We start from the raw sequence: 20,892 nt of genomic DNA on the forward strand, positions 1-20,892 counted from the left end.
TTAAACATTTCACTCCAGAAATCACGTTGTCCATCTGTGATCTTATCTGCTTATTTTGATGAATTCTAATGTTAATGTTATTGTAATACAGTAATTTCATAACTATCTACAAGAATTTGCAATTCCTTTCATACAGAAAATACGACTAAACCTGAAATATGCATGATGCGAAGGAACATTACCTGAAAAGTGACTTGGCAATGAAAAAAATGATTGGATTTAAGTCATTTTTGTTTCAAGATACAGGGACTTCAAGACAGCAGTATTTTCGCTTGATTTTTTTTTTTTTATTGCAACCTATAAAAATGAGAGGGAGATCCAGAAATTGTTGCCGGTGGAGGGCAATTTAATTTGGGTGACTTTCAAAGCCTTTGCTTCCAGTTAGTAGCTTCACTTTGGTGGAAAAAAATACCCCCTGAGGAGGATTTCACACCCCTGTTCCAGTTGCTGTTCCTTGTAACAGCCATTCGAAGACGGGGTTCATCCAGCTGCATCATCACACGAGGCTGTTTTTCCTCTGGTGTCACCTCGCATTTCCGAACTTCCCGATGTATGGCGGACTAACACACCTGTGGGGTGACAGGCCGATCGCGACAGCCACCCAACGCCGCCGCCGCGCCCGGTGGGAGGGGGCGGGCCCGCCCCGCCGGCCGTGAGTCAGCGCTTTCCCGGGGCAGCGCGGAGGCCCCGCAGCCGGGCGGCACACAAAGCACCGCGGCCTCGCCGCCGCCTTCCGCCGCGCGCCCTCCTCCCCGTTAACGAGTAACGACGCAGCCGGCGCCGGGAGCCGGCTCCCGCCGTGCGCGGTCGCCAGCGGCTCGGTGCCGCCGCTCCCCGCGCCGTCCCCCGCCCGGCGGGCCCGCCCCTCTCCCAGCCTCCTCCGCGGCCGCCCCCTCCCCGCGCCAGGCGGAGCTGGAGCTGGGAGCGACGTCGTTGCTTGCCGCCGCCGCCGCCTCTCCCCAGTGACCGGGGCACCGGCCCTGCCCGGCGGAACCTCCTCTCCGGCCGCCGCCCGACGCTTGGTCCCAGCCGTCGCCTCTGCTGGAGCCGGCGCTGCCCGCGAAGCAGCCATGAGCTGGGGCACGGAGCTGTGGGTGAGTCCCGGCTCGCCTCTCATTGTGTCTGGGATTCGCCGCCTCCCCTTGTCTGCTGAGGCGGCTTCCCCGGGGCAGGCGCGGGGCGGCCGGAGCCGAGGCGGCCGCCGGGGCGCTTTGTTCGACGCTGGGGTGGCGCGCACCGGGCGGGGCGGGGGGCGGCTGGCGGTCTGGGGGTGGGGGGAGGCTGGAGGCGGCGGAGGGCGGTGGCGGCCGCGGCGGGGACGGGGGAGCTGAGGCGGGGCGGGAGCGGCGGGTCGGGGAGCGCCTCGTCCGGGGTGTGGGTGAGCGCGTGCCTTCTCGCGCGGCCATGGCGCTCACGGCGGGGGGGGGGGCGGGGTGTGTGTGTGAGGGGGCACGCGCCGCCTCGCCCTCCGCCCGGTAACGGTCACGGCGGGTCGGGCCTCTTTGTGTGCGCCCGCCGCCTCCCTCGGGGCGGACGAGGGGACGGTGCGGGGCGGCGGGGGCCGGCGGCGGGCTCGGGGGGGGGGGGGGGGGGGCGGCTCGGGGCGGGGTCCCGGCGCGCCTCTGCCGGGGGCAGCGGCCCGTACTGGGCGGCGGGGCCGCTCCGCTCCCCTCCCGAGAGCCGCCGGGTCGCCCTGCGAGCCCCGCGTCCTGCGCGGCCTCCCTAACTGGAAGCAGCTCCTACACGGCTTTGTCTCCGGGAGCACCCCGGGACGCTGCCCAGCATTAAATTCTTTTAAGCCCGAAGAGCTGGCAGCGGGGAGGCACGGCCCCTGCGCGCCGCTGTCTGCGTGGCCTTCGGGCTTTCTGAAACCCCCGCTCCTGCCGGGGCTCCTGGGGTGTGCCCAGGGCAGCAGGGAAGGGGCTTTTCCCGGGGGATCTGCCCCAGCGAACACAGCGATGTCTGCTCGCAGGCAGCTGTGGGATGTTTTATTTTCTTTGTCAGATTTCCTGCTGCTGCAGCTATAACTGGAGCTGACACCGATCGTGGGAAAGCTTAGGCAAAAAAAGTCTGGTAACGAGGGTTTAACGGCCCCGTTTTAAATGCTGCCTGCCTTTCGTTTCTTTGCTTTTAAACATTGTGAAGCACGGATACTTAGGCTCAGAAAAAAGTAATTATAGAAGGCTAAACGTTGCAGCTTGGAGTCTAGTCAAGAACCCTTAAATTGTACCTAGTATTATACCTTTTTTATTTTATTTTTTAATTTTGAAGTTGATTTAAATTCCTCTATCAGTAGATTCTAGCATAGGGCTGTTGGTCGCTAGAGGAGCGGAGATTGCTCAGCACAGAGACGCCTATTTCCCGGGTGAGCTGGGGAGCCACAGGCAGGGTGGCATTGCACTGAGGGTGTAGGTGGGGGCTGTAGGAGCTGGGCCAGTGGAGCTCCTGAAGCCACTTGAATAAATTCCTGTCTGGCTATGCAAAATGAAGACGTAATAGCATTTCATCAAATGCACTACGTGGAGAAGCCTGTATTTAGGGGTTACTGTAGTGCTTTCTACAGCACCTTAACTAGGATTTATAGGCATGTTGAGAATTCAGATAAAATGCGCTTGTTAAGTACTGAGAGCGCTGCTGTAACAAAACTGAAATATTAAACTGTTGTAATATTAAGAGTAAGGAGTAAGTAAAAGCTATGATTTATACTGGTAGCCCAAGTGTGTCTTTGTAGCTTGTGCTTGTATATACTTCAGATGAGAGGTTGTAGGTCAGTGTTTTGGAAGAGTGGGGTTTTGCATTTTAGGGGAGTCCTGAATTTTCTGTAAGCACTTATGTATGTATCACTTTAGGAAACAGCGCTTTAGCGTACTGATCTCAGTTCGTTTTTAGAGCCTCTATTTTCTTTGTTCAGCTTGTAAATGATAGTTAAGGTTTTGTAGTCTGTCTTGTATTCAGATTTGTAAGAAAGTGTTTATCTTCCTTATGTGCTTAAGGAACATATACAAAAAGGTGGATTTTGACCTCAGACTTCCTTCTAATGACAGGCGTTTCATTCACAGTCTTATGAAACTAGTTGAATTTTATCTAGACGTACTATATGGGTTTTTTTCCTAAGTCACTAATTCTTACGTGTTACTTTTGAAGAAATAATGCCAGAATTTTAAGCTAAAAGATTTACTGCAACAGTTTTAAGTCAGCGAAATTTAATACATCTTTTTGCTTGATACCAGGCGATGCCTACAACTCTACACTAATGAGGTAACTTATGCATAAAATGGTCTGTTTGTAACTATATGACTAGACCGTGACAGTACAAGTTTTCACTTCAAAGTGTACCTTTTAAATGGGTTGTTTTTTTTCTGTTGAAGCTAATCATACTTAGAAAAATCTGTTAATGTTACAAAGCAGACTGTTTTCTTAGTTGGAAAAATATTCAGTGTTTCTCTTACAGGTTGAGAAGAATATCAAACCTTAGTTGTTTAAACAACTTGTGTTGAGCAAATAAAGATTAAAAATAATTTCAAAAACTCATTAAAAATTAGCTTAAACGTAGGTTAAAAACACAAGGAAAACCAGCATTTGTGAAGCTTCAAAGACAGGGCTCTGAACAAGGAGTAAATAAACCGTTAGATGTGTGTTCCACTGTAGCTCATCATTCCCTGTTGCTAGCATCAGTGCAGCTTCAGAAGGCACCCCAAGCTGCCCCGGGTTTGCTAATGGCAGCAGGGTACTAGGAAATCATGGTGTTAAGGGTCACCAGCTGTGGAGAGCTGCACACGTTTTCTGGAGACCTCGTTGAACCTAAAACTCTCCCTCATTAGCGCTTGCACCTGTAGTCATAAAGTGGAAATTTTTAGTATTAAGACTGGTATCTACATGATAGTTTTTTAGAAAGTTTGCAAATACGTGTGTAGGCTTTGCTGATTTACTGAGGCAGATTCGGTGATTTTGTGTCAGGTATTTTAATATCTCCTTAATCCTGCCTTATCAAATTGTATCTTTTCATGCTTTTTATTGGTATTTTATGCTGATTTACAGTTCTGATTATATTTTTTTCCCCCTGGAGTCTTACGCTTTACGCTATTTCTGATAAAGTAAAAACTATGCATGGATGGATTTAGAGACAAGGAGCCAGAAGAAAAATCAGGGGATGAGGGAAGCAACTTCTATCTGGTATTTATATGGTCCTTATTTAATATGGTTGTTCTAGTGTTGAAATTATGCATATGCTAATTAAATGGTTACATCAGCAATGTGACAACGGAAAGATTTTCTTTGATGGGCCAGTATTTTCTAATTCTTTATATTCTGTAGCTGCTAAGTACACCACCATTCTCTGAAGTGGATGTGCATTGGCCAAAACATGCATGTCTTGAGTAGGCTGAAGCACTTTGTGCTTTTCAGTATGTCCTGGCTGAACAGCATGCTCCCTGTTGTGTTTCCTTTGATAGCATTGTATGAAATTATGTCAATTAATAGTAAAATGTTGATTCATTTAAGCCATCCTGTCATTAGAACCATTTCATTCTACGTTTTCTATGCTGTGTAAATATGTTCCCCTTTTATGCTTTTTTATCACAACAAAAAATTTTGATCAATTTTGGAAGTATTATTCCACAAACAGTTTTATTCTCATCAGTGCAGTTACCTTTGTGGTCACTCTGCAGCATATTCTTTATGGTATATCCACACAAAAACTAAGATACTCCGGTGAACTGCCTTGCGTGGTAATATTCTCTTAATGGTTAGAACAGTAGTGAGAACTGGGAAGTCTAGTCTTCTGTAATCGAGTTGAAATTATGTTTTCTGAGAATTTGACTGTTGTGTGCTAAATTTACCTGTTTGTAGTACTGAACTTTTTCCTAGGTAATGTTTGTAAAGCAGTAATTGTCTCATGAAAGGGGGCACGTAATTGCAAAGTAGCATCGTTGTACTTCATTAGTAATAAAAAATTGTTGCTGTTTATTTAGATACAGTACACTTTTCAGAGTTCTAAGTTTCTTTTTAACATGCTTTTTTCAGATACAGCATGCTTCTGTTCACCTCATGGGCAGTGAGAGGGTTTACACATTGGAGTCCTGGGCAGACTTGTGTACTTGCTTTGTAAGGCGCCCGTCTGACTTTTGTCAAACTGAGCTGCCATATCTAAGGCAAGAATAGGTGAATGGAACTAAAATTGATTTTTTTTTTTTTTTTAGTAACTAAACATTTGGAGATGAAAATGATGGATTATGATATGTTAAAGAATCTACACAGCATGAGCATCTGTTCAGTGTGTATGTTTCTGTACATCTGGAGTTCCTTTTGTGATGGGCGTAAAGTGTACAAATAACATTAGCGTAGAATATTTAACAAAATGTATCTGGTAATTGTTGTCTTGGGTTTTTATGCAGCTAAATTGAATATGTAGTACAGTTGCTTTGATTCTAAAGGCTCGCTGTGCTTTGGAGACTGGAAGATAGTTGATAATGAAGTTCTTGGCTTAATGAGTGGAGACAAGTAAAACTGTGATTGGCAGTCTGAAGTGGCTTCCTTGGAAATTAATTAAAGGGTTTGTGCTGTCTCTAAAAAAAATCAGGAAGGATGTTTTTCAACTTCTGATGCACATTCTGTCTTTCGAACCTCTGAACCCCTTAATAGCAGTTGGCAGAAAAAGAGTTTGAATACCATGTCAGAGCGTTTTCAGTCTGTAAAACCAGTCTAACCATCTGTTTCTCACCTCTTGATAAATATTTAAAGCAGAAATTTTGCTGAGGGCTTTTGTGTGAAGATTTCATGATTAAAAAAAAAGGCTATAGAAGTTTTAATGATACTATTGTTGTGAGCTCCTTGGGGGCCAGATGCACGCCATCTTTTATAATTAAGAAACCACTGGCAGTGTAGAATACTATTTTGGAAATGAGTTATGTTGGACCAAAGAAAGATCAAAGTATATTTGGTGATGTGCTCTTTTAATCTTTCCTTAAACAAAATTAATTCCATGCCTAAACCCAAGTTCTATTTACAAAAATATTAAATAATTCTCAGTTGCTTCAGTAGTTTTTCAAAAGCTGTTAAAAATTCTCTTACGCTTTCGATGCCTGTTTCAGACATTGTTTCCTTCTTGTTTTAAAATCATGTTCTCTTTTTGTAGAAGAAGATAAATTTGTGTGATGTTGTCTAATCTTAGAAATTACCAAGTTTAATTGTATGGAAAACATCCACAGAATGTAAATAAGGAAAAGCTGACTTCAAAAAATAGCTAAGTATTATGTAGCATATTTCTGTTGTAATAATTTCTTGTATTTTTGTTTACTAGATTACAAAATTTGATATTTTTTTTTAGCTAAATAAATTTTTTTCAAGGCAGTTTGAAACTGAGAAACTTTTCTCTACAATTAATATGACTGTGTGGTTATGTAGTCACTAGTATTGTTAATGCTAGTAAATTGTGTTTTTAACCAGTTAAAAAAAACATTGTCAGCAGTTGTAAATATCAAACCATATCCCATCTGGAAGTTCTTCTGTGCTTTTGAATCTTAATCTTGTGTAAACTTCGTTTCCGGTGTGCTAACACATACACTGTGTTAAAGGCAATATTCTGTTTAATATGTAGATGTTTGTGAGATGAAACCTGGATGGTTATTTTCCTAGACTTCTCCTTCAATTAACCCAAGGATTACAAGTGGTATGGATTCTGTTTTCATCCAGTGTTCTTGCTGTTGTGGTCTGCAGATGTGTGCAAGGAATGTGTCTTGTGGCTAAAGTATGAAATTGCAGAGTTTTCCAGATGCATAGGATGGCCATGTATTCCCTCTGTCATGGGTAAGATACTGGATAAAATGCTTAACCGCTGTGAGGCTACAGTCTTTTACAAGGAGTATGGTGCAGCTTATCTCATCCTTGTGAGACCCCTGAGATTTCCAAATAGAAAGCTATGTAAGGATTAAGTACTTGACTATTGAATGTGTAGTTACTTCAGGCTCTGGAATGAAAACAGTTATGTCAAATTTTAGTTAGAAATAATGTTTGTCTGCATTTTTCCAGCAATTGTCTGGTTCATAAACATCTGACCTTTTTTACTGATGTTTCCAGGAAGGGGTGAGTCATTGGCTTGAGACTTTATCAGTTTGGTTTTGAGGTTGAACATAATTTAATTTAAGAAGGCATATGTTTGTGCCCTTGAGTATCTGTTTAGAAAGTATTTTTTCAGTTTTGAAAACTGTTTATCACCTGATATCTATTAAAATGGCATCTGTTTTTATTTATGGTCCCACTTATGTATGTTTGTGCTCTTCAAGGAAGTTTGTGTGAATATATGAGGGACTTCACTAATCTGGAAATGCTGAATGCTGCAAAAATATTTCCGTCACGTAAAAAAACATGTGTAGTATCCTTACTCATAATACAAAACCTGAGAGTTGCCTATATCAAGATTCTAGATGCTACAGCTGGCAGTTCGATTTCCTGGGTGAGGCTAGCAGGAGGTTGGTTGAGATGGCAAGGACTTTTATCTTAACCTAGCAGAGGACTTTTTTAAAGTGTGTGTCTTTCAAGATAATGATCCTTTGGAATGGCAAATCTGTCGGAACTTAGGAACTTAGGATGGAGGAAATGGAGAAAAGTGTGTTGTCAGGGTGCTCAGGTTTCCATTCTTGGTGAGGTGTGTCCAAGTAGGGGATTTGTGCTTTCAGCAGTTCACAAGTAAATACTGGAAGACAGGAGGTTTCTGTTAATGCTTGTGTAGAGTTGTCACTGGTGCTGCAGACCTACTGAGGTAAGTCTGAAAGTTCATTTGTGTATTTAAATTAATTCTTAACACTGGATTGATCTGGGTGAGACTCTGTTATTAACGCAGTAGTTAAATACTTCAGACCTTACATTTGCAGAGCAGCTTTTTAGCGTGCTTGGTAAAGCCAGTAATAGAATTTTGGAGGGTTTTTGTTGTGGTTGTTGGGGGTTTTGTTGGTTTGGTTTTTGGTTTGTTTTTTTGGAGGGGAAGTTCTTTAACATTTCAGATTAATTTTTTGTTGTTCATAGCACACGTGTGCATACTTTTTCAGCAACTTTAATTCTTTTTGGTAGCAGAAGAATCCCCAAAGTCCAGATAATGTTCAGCTTTTTCCTTGCGTTGGTGAACAAATTGTTCAGTGAAAGCTGACATTCCAATCAGCTTGTTTCATTTTGCCCCTAGTGAGTTTACGTACCCCGGTCCCAGTGCTCTCTTGGCAGAAGGTTTAGAAGTTTGTCTTCAGATGCATGTCAGTGCTTCAGCTGGATGGGAGGAGAAGCAAAAAAAAGTATTATGCTAATGAATTCTTCTGGTTTTCATTAAAACGTGGACCTTCTACACTGACTTTGTTTATGGAATTATCTGCAATAAATTTGTTAGTCTGAGTTGCTGGTTTTTCTCAACTACAAGTTCTATTCTAAGAGAGGAGTGGCAGCAGTACTGTATTTCCTGCCAAGTGACAAGAAAGGGCTTAATTTCAGGTGTACTTATTTTTTTGTTAATTTCAGTTGTATTGAAATCTGAAATAGTGACATGTGAGATTCATGAATACCTTTTCCTTGATTATTTTTTTTTTAGTTAGAACTGAGCTTCTGCTTTGTTATTTACAGTAAAAAGGACATTGGACTGCTAAAAGTGCTTTCTGGTGTTGTGGTTTGTACATAGTTGTGTCGCTTTCTATATCTTTCAAAGGAGAAGTGCAGTCTCACAGTGAGCTAATATCTCAAGACCTGAATTTTTCTTGGCCTTTACTGTGGAATGCTTGTGTGGTCTTGGGCAAGTAAACTTACTTTTTGTCTCTGTTAGTTGGGTTGTAAAATTGGAATAAAGTTTGGATTTTTTAATTAAATAAAACTTATATTGTTACAATATCTGCATTTGTAGAATATTTCAGCATTCTTTAATGTGTAAGTGTAAAGCAGTATAATGTTTTAAAATGTTAGAAGCAAAACACAAAAAGCAATGGATTCTAATAACTTGTTCTGATTGTCTTTGATCGGACTTGCTACTCAAAGTAACCATTTAAAAACTCTTCACTTGAATGGGTAAAATCTGCTGTGTACTAACAGGAAGGTTCACCATTTTGCAGTGTCTATTCATGTAATGCTTAATGCTTAGCAAGTATTTGTTCAGGAGGCAGGTGCTGTGCAAATCACTTCTCATCAGCTGGTACACAAAAAATAGTACAACAAGCTTTTTTGTAGTTCCATATTAAGTAAACAATTTTGTTTTTCAACATTGTGCAATGAAATGGCATCCACTTGAATTTAAGTACTGAAGAACTTGTGAAATATGACAGCAATTGCACTGGAGAGTTGAGAGGCAGTCTTACTTTTGGCATATATGGGGGAACCAGATGTGAGTGAAGGTGATGACAATGGGTGTGCCTTTTGGACCTTTATGTGCTATGTATGTCCTTTGGAAAGACAGCATTTGATTGCTGGATTTTTTTCTTACGACGGGTGCCCAACTCAGGTGGATGTGAAAGCCTCACTTTGTAAATTCTGGTTGGCGGAGGAGGGTTTCTGTGAATGTGGGTATGCTTCTTGCACACTTTGGTTTTCCCTCAGGTGCTTAATTTCTTTCAAAGAAGGTAAACAATGATTCGCTTTTCTAATGATGTTTTCAAATAAGCATTTGCTCTAGCTGGCACAGTGTTTTCTTGTGGCTGTCAGTAGGAAAATAATTGATATGCGTGAACCCAGGGCAATACCTGTGCTATGGTGCAGCTGGCTTTCTGCACCAGAGGAATATTCTGGTAGAGCTGTAATGTTTCTAATGCCTAACAGTTTTTTTTCTTTTTTCTTACAACAAGTGTATAAAAGTCCCTGTTCAGCTATCTGTTACAACGTCTAGTTGTTGTCCTGCAGTTTTCCCCACTATATGAAGTCAGTTGCAATGAGAGAAATGTTTAGGGTATTTGACATCTGTAATCGATAGTTGGAGTGTATTTTGCTTGTATTTATATAGTGCTAGAACTGTTAGTCCCATAGCAGGTTTGTGTTGTGCTGCGTTCTGTACAAATACAGAGTATAAAGACCAGCCCCAATTCAGCTAACTTTCAATTCCAGCAGAAGATGGGTCTTTTAATGATCCTGCCACATGTCAGTGTGCAAACCCAAATACTGTTCAGCATGACGGGCAGTGATCCCAAGGGCAGCATCTTAACTGTTTCTTTAGGTAAGCCTTGCAAGCAAAGGATAGCAGCGGGGTGGACCTTTGTGGTGTTTGCAGGGGATTAGCGCATAAGCAGCCTAAAAGGATGCAGGAAATACTTGTTGAAATATGCAAGGGAGTGTTGGAGTCTCATGAAAAGAAAACAGTAATCCTTTGCTATAATGAGGTAATAGAGCTGGAATCAGCCTGCAGTGCCCTTGAAAGTGAGGTTAAGAAGCTCATGTTTGATGCGATAGAGAAGGATGCAAGGAGACAGGGAGAGATAACACTCAAGAAACCAATGTGAGTGAAGTGATGATCTCTCAATAGCAGAGAAGAGGGTGTTGCTGTAATTAAGAAATTGGATGGATAGAGCGTGGATAAAGATTGCAGCTATTGGAATGGTTAGAAGGAGCCTGGTTTTTCAAAAAAGATAGTGTAGAAATTGTTAGCAAGTCTTAGGATAGAACATAGATTTGAGTTTCAGGGAAGAAGTTAAGTGCTCAGGTGAAAGGAAAGGTACAGGTTTTCTTTTTCACCCTGTCTGGCCCCTCCAGTGTGTTTCTGTGGTTAAATGTGCAGTATATCTTGAGTTACCACTTTGCATCTAAGCTCCCTGGCTCTACCTGTAGATTGTAGTTGTTGTGCTGTATTATTTAAATGAGCAAAAATTACCCATGCTTTGTTATTTTCTTTAATTATTTAATGGGATTTCTTTTAGGCTTATGGGTTTTGCTGTAAACTGGGATTTAGTAGAACAAGGATATAGGTTATACTTGGGTTTATGAATGGTGCAGATTTTACTCTCAAATGATTTTAAATTAAATCTATTAATTAAAAGTTTTGTCTTCATAGCTATGTTTATTATTATCTGGGACATTTGTTAAACAGTAGATGATGACATTTGAGATCTGTGTAATATGGTCAAGATGTTACAAATTTGTTTGGAGGAGGGGAAAGGATGAACTTGTGTTGAAAGGTTCTTCAGCATGTGATAATAAAATGGGAAAAACCTGACTAGAGTGTCTGGTTAGGTCTCATATCTAAGTAGATGGCATTTTTTAAAAAGAGAAAAAAATTGTTTCTTGAAAGTAAATAGTAACTTGCAAGGCAAATCCAAATGCCTGGGATTTTTCTACTTCATAAGTAATGCAAGGGGAATGAATGTAGAAGTATAGTTCCATGAAACTTGCATAGAAATGTCACCATGTGAAGCAAGCCAGGCAATTTTGTGAAGTATCTCGACTCTTTGTATGATACTCAAATATTTGCTTCTGTAGCAAGAGGTGTGGCGGTCTGATTAAGTCTTTGGGTTTGAGACTACGGAAGTAAGGGTTGTGGATTATTTGTTTTGGTTTAGCTTGATTGGTGCTTTGTTTTGTAAAAGCTGCGAGGCCTTTTGTGTTCCTTGTCACATTCTCATTCCTGCTGTAGTATTGCACTCATATAACCTACATTTTTTTAACCTTTCTCCCTGAGTTTGAGGCTCTGATAAAGTTTTCTCGTGACTGATCACTCTCTAATAAGGACAACTTTCTTAAATGACTTTTTAAGAAACATTTTACTTTGGTGCGAGGGAGTGTAATGGTTGTCTCTTCCTCAGAGCAGTGTTGCAGTTCCTCTGGCACTAGCCTAGCCCTTGAAAGATACAAGTGTGATTCCCAGAGTTTCAGCTTTATCTTACACATTCCTGAGCGGGAAATAGTGAGGTAGGAGTAGTTTTGTCTAACTAAGAAGTTTCTACTGGAAGAAACATTCAATCACTGGATTGGAATTGGAGTCTTGTAAAACCTTGGTAAGTGCAAACAAACCCAATGACAGGCTGTGTGCTAGCTGCTCTTTGTGGCGTAGCACCCGGTGACTTTCAGTTACTTTGGTTCTGAGGGGATATAATTTGGTTTCACTGAAGTTTCAATAGTTGAACTGAAGTAATTTTCTTACAGGTTTAAAATAAAGTCTTAAAGATGAGATGCTAGTGATATTTATGCTTAGTTATTGTTAAATAAAACATTTTTCCATGTTGTGATTTAATACTGTGGGGCTATAATTGTGGGCTGTGTAATGAACACATCTTGACATCATTTGTATAAAATGCCGTGCAATTTTGGGGAAACTATGTAATCAACTGAAGGTGATAGTAGTGAATGGCTGGCATTCATGCTTTTTTCAGTAACTAGATACCGTGGAATATCAGTGCTTCAAACACAAGTTTCAATGTCAAGTTTTAATTCTGAAAGGAGGGCTGTTGTTTCATCTTTATATAGACCTTAGATGGGAGTACTGCTACTAGTTTATCTATACTGGATGCTGGGAAACTGAGAACAGTGGATTTCTAACAAAAGGCCATATATGTAAATGTTTCTTACGATCTTGATAGACTGTTTCTAGTACTTTGTACTTGGCATTTCAAACTTTTATCATGCAGGCATAATCAGACCGTAGGTCAAACCTGAAGCTTGTGGCTTCCATGACTGTTTTTCTTCATTAGGTTATTTGGAAAATTTTTTTGCTGACTTCTGGTCATTTGTGGGAAGAGGATCAGGCTCCTGTATCACCAAGTTAACCTGATAGGTGTTTGGTGTTGTCTGTGATACTTTCAGGACGGGTACCGGTTACTCTGTTAGGAAGACAGCATAATTTTACATAATGTTGTTTCTTCCTGGCTTTCTTAGATTGTTAATTTCTCTTAATACAGTGTACTCTCAAACTTGTTAATAAACTCAGTGAATTTATAGATAACATTTGAGTAATTCATTTCACTGTAAGTCTGTTGTGGAATACATTCTTTTCAGTTCTGGCTATATATATTGAGGAATGAGTGATGCATTTTTTTAAACTTCTGGGGTTTTTTGTCTTGTTATTGGTCACAATAATAAAATACAAAGGAAGGACAGAACACTCGGCAGGCTTCATCCATCCTAAAGCAATCAACATAAAACAATGTTTCATATGGTGTAAAAAGGTTTTTGTTCATTAAGTGATGAGTTCTAGAGCACTTCTTTGAGAGCATTTTGCAAATTTTTCGTTTATTTCCAGTTGATTTCAGTTACCTCAAAGGAATATAGTATGCAGTGTAACCTTGTGGCAAGACACCATTTTATTTTGAGATGTTATTGTGTTTTGTAGAGAGCTGATGAGGGCACTTGAAAAATCTAAATAAAAATCTGTATATTCCTGTCATAAGTAAAGAGTTTAAGGCTTTGCTTGAAGTTGGATCCTTTCAATATTCTCTGCTACTAAACAAAGCTAATGCAGTAGTAAGTATGCTCCATGAGCTCCATGAAATGGCACCCTAACATACTAAGCAATTTTTTGCCATGAAGTTCTGCTTTTCTTTTTTCATGAAAACAAGGGTTTTTACCTTTATTTGATAGAAGTTCCTAATAATTTACTTGCTCCATTTTTAGTTTTAGACTATCGTCTTTTGTTGTTTCTATTCATAGTCTTTTATCTCTTAAGAGTTACAATTCATTCAGTTGCTTCAACAGTGTAAGTTTCTGTCTTCTGCCTAGTATTAACTTCTGTTTTATGAGGAAAGTAGACAAAGAGTTAGCATTGCAAGTTAGCAATGAAGAAGTACCGGTTATGTAAAGTTATTTCTGAGAAGGTCTTTTGCAGTATGGCATGCTTTCTGTTTTCTTCTGGGCTTTGTATGAGCTGTGGTTTATCTCAGTTATATGGTATAAAACATCGCATTATTTAAAAAGGTGTTACCGAAGGCTTCCATGTTAATGCTGCAGCAGGCTTTCATAACCAGTATTTCCAGCAAAGAACACTTCTCAATAGCAGTCATTGCTTTAACTTTTTTGAGTAGGAACAATGGTAGATAGGTTTTATATAGTGCTTTAATGTGCAGTTTCTGAGTTTATCTTTTGGCTTTAACCCTTAAGGACAGTATATGACAAGATATTTCCAGCAAAGCCGTATTTAATACTAGCTGACACAGAAGGTAGTACAGCTCATCCAATTACATTAATCTGGCTGGAAACCGTTTACTGTTTCAGCTGTAAGTAGTTAATTTGAATTACACTTGGTATGCTGTTACCCTGCATTAATATTAGGGATCCTAATTTATATCTTGAAAAACAAGTCCTTATTGAGTATTTTCTCCGTGATCTTACGTGCTTGATTTCACCTCAGTATTTATATACTAGTTGTGTATTTATTGATGTTGTGGTCCAGTTTTACTGCTATTCAGTATTCTGCCATAGTTGCTGGGAATCTGCTTGGTTCTATTTGAGTTCTTTACTTATTGCATCCATTTTATTGCAAAAAAGCTGTTAGTTTAAGCATTACAGTTGTATAAAGTAATAGAGTTGTTTCTAAGATACACAGATTCGGAAATCAGAGATGACGATGCAGATGTGATAAGTGTGTTTTGTAATATCTCCACTTGTTTGTTGAAATGGGGAAAAACTATTTTGTGGCACGGGGAAAAATATTTTGAGTAACATTTTAGTTTGTTGTTGAGTTTGGAATGCTTGATGTGAGATATTTGTAATACCTGTGAGTAACAAAGTTCTGTATCAAACAAAGCACTTCATATAGGCTTATTTAAAAGTATGATTATTAAGATATATTAGTATATTGTATCTCAGCATGATTTAAAAATGCAAGTAGAACAAATTAAATTAATGATGGTGACAACTATAAAGATGGATGCCAAGAACTGCAGTAGTTTAGAGACTATTAAATTATTTTAAAATTGGTGTCTTGTTTCTAGTGATTGCATCTATGAACTGGATTATATATTTGATTATTGTGTGAGTGATCCAGTTTGTGGAATACTAGAGATTCAAGTATTTACTATGTGTTTGTCCTAGTATATGTTCCTGAGAGGCATAAACATTTTGGATTATATGTAAGTAACAAAAAAACCCCAACCAACACACACACACACACAAACCCAAACAAAAAACCTTTGCAACAGGTTGGTATTAAATGAGTATTTCCAGCCTAATGGACTGATGCAAAATGTGTGTTAATGCTGAGCACATCTCACATGAGTTGGTTCCTGCATATGTATCACCTAATTCAAAACCTGAGTTTTTAAAAATTACAATAAAACCAAGTCCAATATAACTTCCAGAACTGAAAATAAATTTTATTACAGTATAGGCTTTTCTTCTTTTTTATCTTCAATTTAAGACATGCCAAGAATTAACCTGTGTTTCCTGCCATTATCATTAGGATTACGTTCATTTAAATGACTTGGACTAAAATCTAGTTCTCTGGATGACTCCTCCAGATAGGAAGATCAAATTGTAAGCAGTATTCTTTCTCTTTTGTTTTTCTCTCTCTGTATAAATCTTTCTAGACTGTACAAGGTTATTTTTGATTCGCCCAGGAGTGAAGTTGCTTCACAATAAAGCAATCAAAGAAATCTAACATTCTGAAGTAAAAACTTGGCATTGAGGATTTAATTCCTAGAGAGGTATTTCAGGATACTGCTTGCAGGTTAAGATAAGAATATATTCTTGACACTTACTTGATTCAGTTTTGCTACCTTTGTTGCAGTTTATTAATTTACTTTGAAGCTAGAGAGTGGAAATACATTAAATAGTCTTTTGTACCAAGATCAAGTATCTCAGTTTATCAGTTACATATTTTGTTTGGGGTTTTTATGATATGAAAACAAATTTTGCTGTCACAATAAATCTTGTGATTTTTTAAAGTGTGAATTGCCCGTTCTGCTGTGTAATAATTTTGCTTATTCTTACCAAGCATTTTGAAGCATTTGGGAAATAAATCCTTTATGTGACTGTTTTGTGATACAGAAGAACATTCAAAATTTAGTCAAACATATTTTGATAAATGATGTTTTGAACGTTTTAAATAATATTTGGTGTTTGTCTGAGGTTTATGGAGACAATAGTTACAAACAAAAACCATCTATGACTGTTCTCCTTCACGGGAATGATACGTAGCTATCTTTAAACTCTTTAGATTTTCTTGCTTTCTTCCTTCTGAAATCATTCTCTTCAGAAAAAATGAGTGGCTGAGGAGTGGCTTTAATTTCCTGTTATATACTAAAGATGCATTGAATTCAGGTATTGACACAGATAAGAAAATTACTGATTAATTTTTATTTTGTTTTTGTTTATTTTCTTTCTGAAGGATAGGCATGGTTTTACACATTGGTATGTAATGATTTATGAAATAGAAAAAGAGATGTTTAGGGCAAAGGCACTTTATAATTTTTTCTCCCACAAAATCCTGATGTGTTTTTGATTACAAACTAGCATGCTTTAGTCACTGATTTGAAAATGTTTTTGCTGGGATATAAAGTGTTAAGGCTTCCCAGATATGAAACACAGATTTTCAGTGGGTCTTCAATCAAGCTCATAATGTTAAAAAAACAAAGTTGGAACTCCCATATGCAATTAAATGGTTTCAGTTTTATAGTAAATGTAGTAAGAAAAGACGTAACAGTTTTATTCAGTGTAAAAGAAACAGTTTTGTGGTTTTGTCATTATGTCATGTTTTATTCAGTATTTGAGGCTGTTTCTCAGAATTTATGTAGCATTTTATGACAGTTCCTAGAACATTTATTATTTACTGAGATTTATCACTTATTGTTTAATATTTTTCTATTCTAATTCCCTGAGGACTTAGTGAAATGAGTACTTAGTAAAGACACGAGTAGTACTTCATGTTGAAGAAATTTACAAATAGCAGGGCTTTCCATATGGGAAATAAAGAATGGGATGTGGCAGTGACACAAAATCTGAGAGGTTCCACATCTTCAGGCAAGAAAAAGACAGTGCCGCTTTCTTCTACTTACAGGTTGATGCGTAGTAAGGAGTGTTAGTTTTATAGGGTTCTTTGGTTGGAGCTGGATTTTGAAAGGGAAGTACTATGATTCATAGTGAATTACTGTGTTGAACTGCAATTGAATTTTGAACTACATCTCCAGTATATTGTTAAGCACTTTTTTTTACTGTTCTGCTCTTTATTATTTCTCATTTAGTAGGTTTCTTTCCTAATGACTTTTCAGTGTTACCAATCAGTTACTACACTAGTGTTTTTTCTGTGGTTGTCATCAATGGAACAAGCTGCTTTGCATGGAGTATAGAATTAACATAGTGCTTAAGATACTGTTAAATTGGTTACCCAAAGTGTTTCTTGATCAGGGCACAGAAAATGTTCTCAGTATCTGCCTATTGAGTAAACGGTGAAGTTAGGTCAGTAGGGTAAATTGTGCAAAAGAGGCTTGAAGAAGGCATTAAAAGGGAAGTAGCATATGGACAGGAGATGAAAAACCAGATTAGAAGATATTTAAAAAATGATCCTGAGAAATCATGAGAGGGAAAAAGTGTCCAAGGCGCTTCTGTTTCAATCACAGGTAAGATACCTAGATTGGATGCTTGTTTATCTGTACCTTTCTGGTCTGCACTGTATTTCAGTGTGCATACCCTTGTATTTTTATTAATTTACTCAGGAAGGAAATAACTGCAGAAGGTAGGTTCCTGCTGAACTACCTTTTAATTTTGACATTGGTTGTTTGATTGGCTTTCAAAAAGAAATGGATGCTGGCTGCTGTCAGTGTTGCCAGATGTGACCCCATCCTTCCATGGTTACTTCTGTCCCGAACGTGAGTACTATTTGTCTGGCTTCAGAAATACTTGCACTGATTGTGCTATAGATTTGCTTGCTTTCAGTATTGAACTCCTGCAGTGGTGGGGAATATATTTACGGAGCCCATTGTTTTTTAATACCGATGTAATTGGTATACCAGATTACAGAAACAGTATGAAATTGAGCTGTTCTGAGTTTGGGCTTTATGTGTGTTTTGGAAAGAATGAGAAACGTAACTATGACAGTTTAAAAATGTGGGGTTTTTTTTTTCAGTATGCTGAAATTTGTGCTCAGCTTTTGTACATGCAATTTCAGTGTCCAAATGTGCTGTAATAGGGGTGTTTTCTTGTTTTTAAAATCTAACTTTTCTAATGAAAGTGCATATGATTATGCTTAATTTACAGCACACTGATACCTGTTTCCCTTGCAATTTAAGGTATTTGGGAAGGAAAAATACCTTGTTAACCTGGAAGGGGAACAGTGTGTGTTTATATTACTTGATCTTGAAAAGAAAGTACATTTCTACTAGAAAAAAAAGTTTTATGAAAAATTTTAATGTTATTCTTGCAATACAGGTTATGATTCTGACATCTATAGTGAAATATAAGAGGAGTTTACTGTATACTTCTAGGGCTGTATCTTAAAAACTCTGTGGTAAACTCATACACAACAGAACTGTGCTACATTTTATCTGAGTAACAAAACCTTAAAAAATTCCATTGTTTTGAAGATGCCAGTAGTAACATCTGGTTTTAGTTTAAATGCTTTATTCAGTTATGTTAATGTTACTATGAATTTTGCTTTAGAAACAATGAGTGCAGTAGATTCTGTTGTGAATAGAGGATGATTTTTGTGGATTTGGTGGTGGTCGGTTTTTTTGTGTTTTGTTTTTGTTTGTTTGTTTTTCCCTAGGGTGTTACCTTTATCTGAAATAATGTTCCAGAGAAGATAGGAAGGCTCTAATTTACTGACATGTTAATTTCCTGTTAAATACATGGATCTAGTTTTATAATAGTTTGAAAAGTATTACTGCTGCTTGCAGCATATTTGTGAAGGGTAAAAGATGTGGCTTGTGTATTCTTTCTCTTGAACACTAAAATATTCACAGGTGAAACTGAAAAGGGAAGTTCACCTTAGGGTAGGACTTTTTACAGGAAAAATCCCCTTGTCTGTTGAGTTGACGAAACCAAACAATGTATGATGAATCAGTTAACAGCTAAGCCTTCCAGTTCTGTAAGTTTACCAGACCAGTCCCCAGCTATCTCTCATCTGAAGTATTGAAGACTATTGCTCCCATTTAATGAGAAGCGAGTGTCCTCAGAACAGTCTGTGTTGGTTATTTCTCTTAATATTTGCTGTCTTTCCTAAACAGTGAAAGGCTAACGATTCAGTTCAATAAAAAGGAAGAGTTGATCAGAATACCTGCGTATGGGTGTCTTACTCTGAGTGATTTAGAAGAGCAAGTATTTGTTGACAGTCTGTATAGTACAATTATGTCTTTTGAATGCCAGTAGCAACCAATGTAAGGCGTATGCATTCATCGAGCTGATAATAGGAAATACATTCTTATATTCCAGTTGCATTCACTGTACATTCCTACATTAGGAATAGAGTCAGTACTCGAAACAGCTTTATCAGAGCTATGCTAAATTAAGAGATGCTGCATGGATCTCTGGGTCTGTGTTTAAAGGTAAAAGATTCACGTTTACCAGAAGGTCCAATGCATGTTATTTCTGTACCAAGTTTGTGTGGGTTTACTGTGTGTTGTAGTTAACACTTCCTGTGAGAAGTGATCTAAAAGTTAACACCAGGATACATGTGTTTTATTCCTGTGCTGCAAGTTTTATTTTACGAGTTTGTTTACTCCAATTACTGTTTAGAAATAGTGCCATGAAATGTATTTTGTTTAAGGAACTGTTGACTTGGGTTTAATATTCTAAATAACATGCACCTTTATTAGATGCAATATGAAGAAAGTTAAAAGGGATGTACCTTACTCTGTGTTGAAATGGTGAAGTTCTGCTGCTGATACTCAGTTCTTGGGTTCAGTGTAGGTATTTTTATATGATGTTTGTCCTGATTGTCAGAATGATAAACAGTATGATTCAACCCATACCAAACAGGTTTTTTCTTTCTACTTATTCCACTGACATAAGGCTTAGAAGTGCATCTTTAATGCAAAATACACCAAATTGACCCATCTCCGTGGGATTTGTGCACCCTACTTGTTAAACACTGTAGTTTTTAAGTCAGTAAAAAATGGTATCCTCAGAATGGTCTACTTAATAGCTGAGCAGATAAATATAGGGAAGTGATATTTGGATTACAGGGAAGTGGATACTCTCCCTTGTTTCTCGCCTCCCCCAGCCGGCAGAAAGTACTTCCTTGTTTTAAATTTGTATTGCTTGTTATCACAGTCATCTTGGCTTTTTGGTGAGTTCAGAGCTATGACTGTTACAGACTACACTATAGTTCAGAACTATAGTATAGACTCTGACTAAATTATATGCAAACTAGTAGTTATTTTACTTATGTCACAATTCAGTAAAACTCAGGTGGTAAGCTGCGTTTCATGGTAGTGCAGCTGGGCAGACTGTAATACAGTTTGTACAGAGTTGTGCATGTACATATAAGGGATGGAGTGTAATTTGACAAGCAATGACTGTGTCCTGCAAAGCAGTGGATGCGTGCTCATTGCAACAGAATGAGCAGCAAAGCTGCTGGTGGAACTTGTTTTCTTCTGAATTTGTGACGTTAAGGTATCTAGCTGCTGTGTAGTAATACTCCATTGGCAAAACCTTGGGCTTTTGCCTGTTGTCTCCTCTGTACCTCTCCCCTTGTTATCCCCCTGTTAATAACTACCTACTCTTGGGGAACCATTTTCCTTTATAGCATCAATACCCTTCCTTTCTTTTCTTGAGTACACTGTTCTAACTTCATTCCCACAGTATATGGAGAGAAAAAAGCAGTGGGTACTCTGCTTGTTAGATGCTATGCCAGACTGGCCAGAGCAGGAACTTAAGTTGGCAGTAGGTAAGATCTCTTTCCTGTTTCTCCAAGTTCTTGGAAAACAGATCCTTTAGAATGCAAACATAGATTGTCATACATGCAAGAGCTGGAGAGTATCAGGGCTGCTTGCTTATTCAGTCTCCTGTGGAGGCATTTTT

The 20,892-nt window shown here is 38.9% G+C and overlaps 1 protein-coding gene across 3 annotated transcripts in view; it reads left to right on the forward strand.

The window, feature by feature from the left end:
- The first annotated feature begins 658 nt into the window (after window positions 1–658).
- The window catches only part of FNBP1L (formin binding protein 1 like), a 59,551-nt gene continuing 39,317 nt past the window's right edge, over window positions 659–20,892 (forward strand). For 2 of the 3 annotated variants that reach the window (XM_037403858.1, XM_037403855.1), the window contains exon 1: window positions 910–1,094. In XM_037403858.1, the coding sequence (XP_037259755.1) occupies window positions 1,071–1,094 (24 nt within the window). In that variant the 5' untranslated portion in view covers window positions 910–1,070. Of the gene's footprint in view, window positions 1,095–20,892 lie in introns of all 3 variants that reach the window. The other variant, XM_037403856.1, reaches the window with a different exon arrangement.

The sequence above is a fragment of the Falco rusticolus genome, chromosome 11 (assembly GCF_015220075.1).
Source record: "Falco rusticolus isolate bFalRus1 chromosome 11, bFalRus1.pri, whole genome shotgun sequence".
NCBI lineage: Eukaryota > Metazoa > Chordata > Aves > Falconiformes > Falconidae > Falco > Falco rusticolus.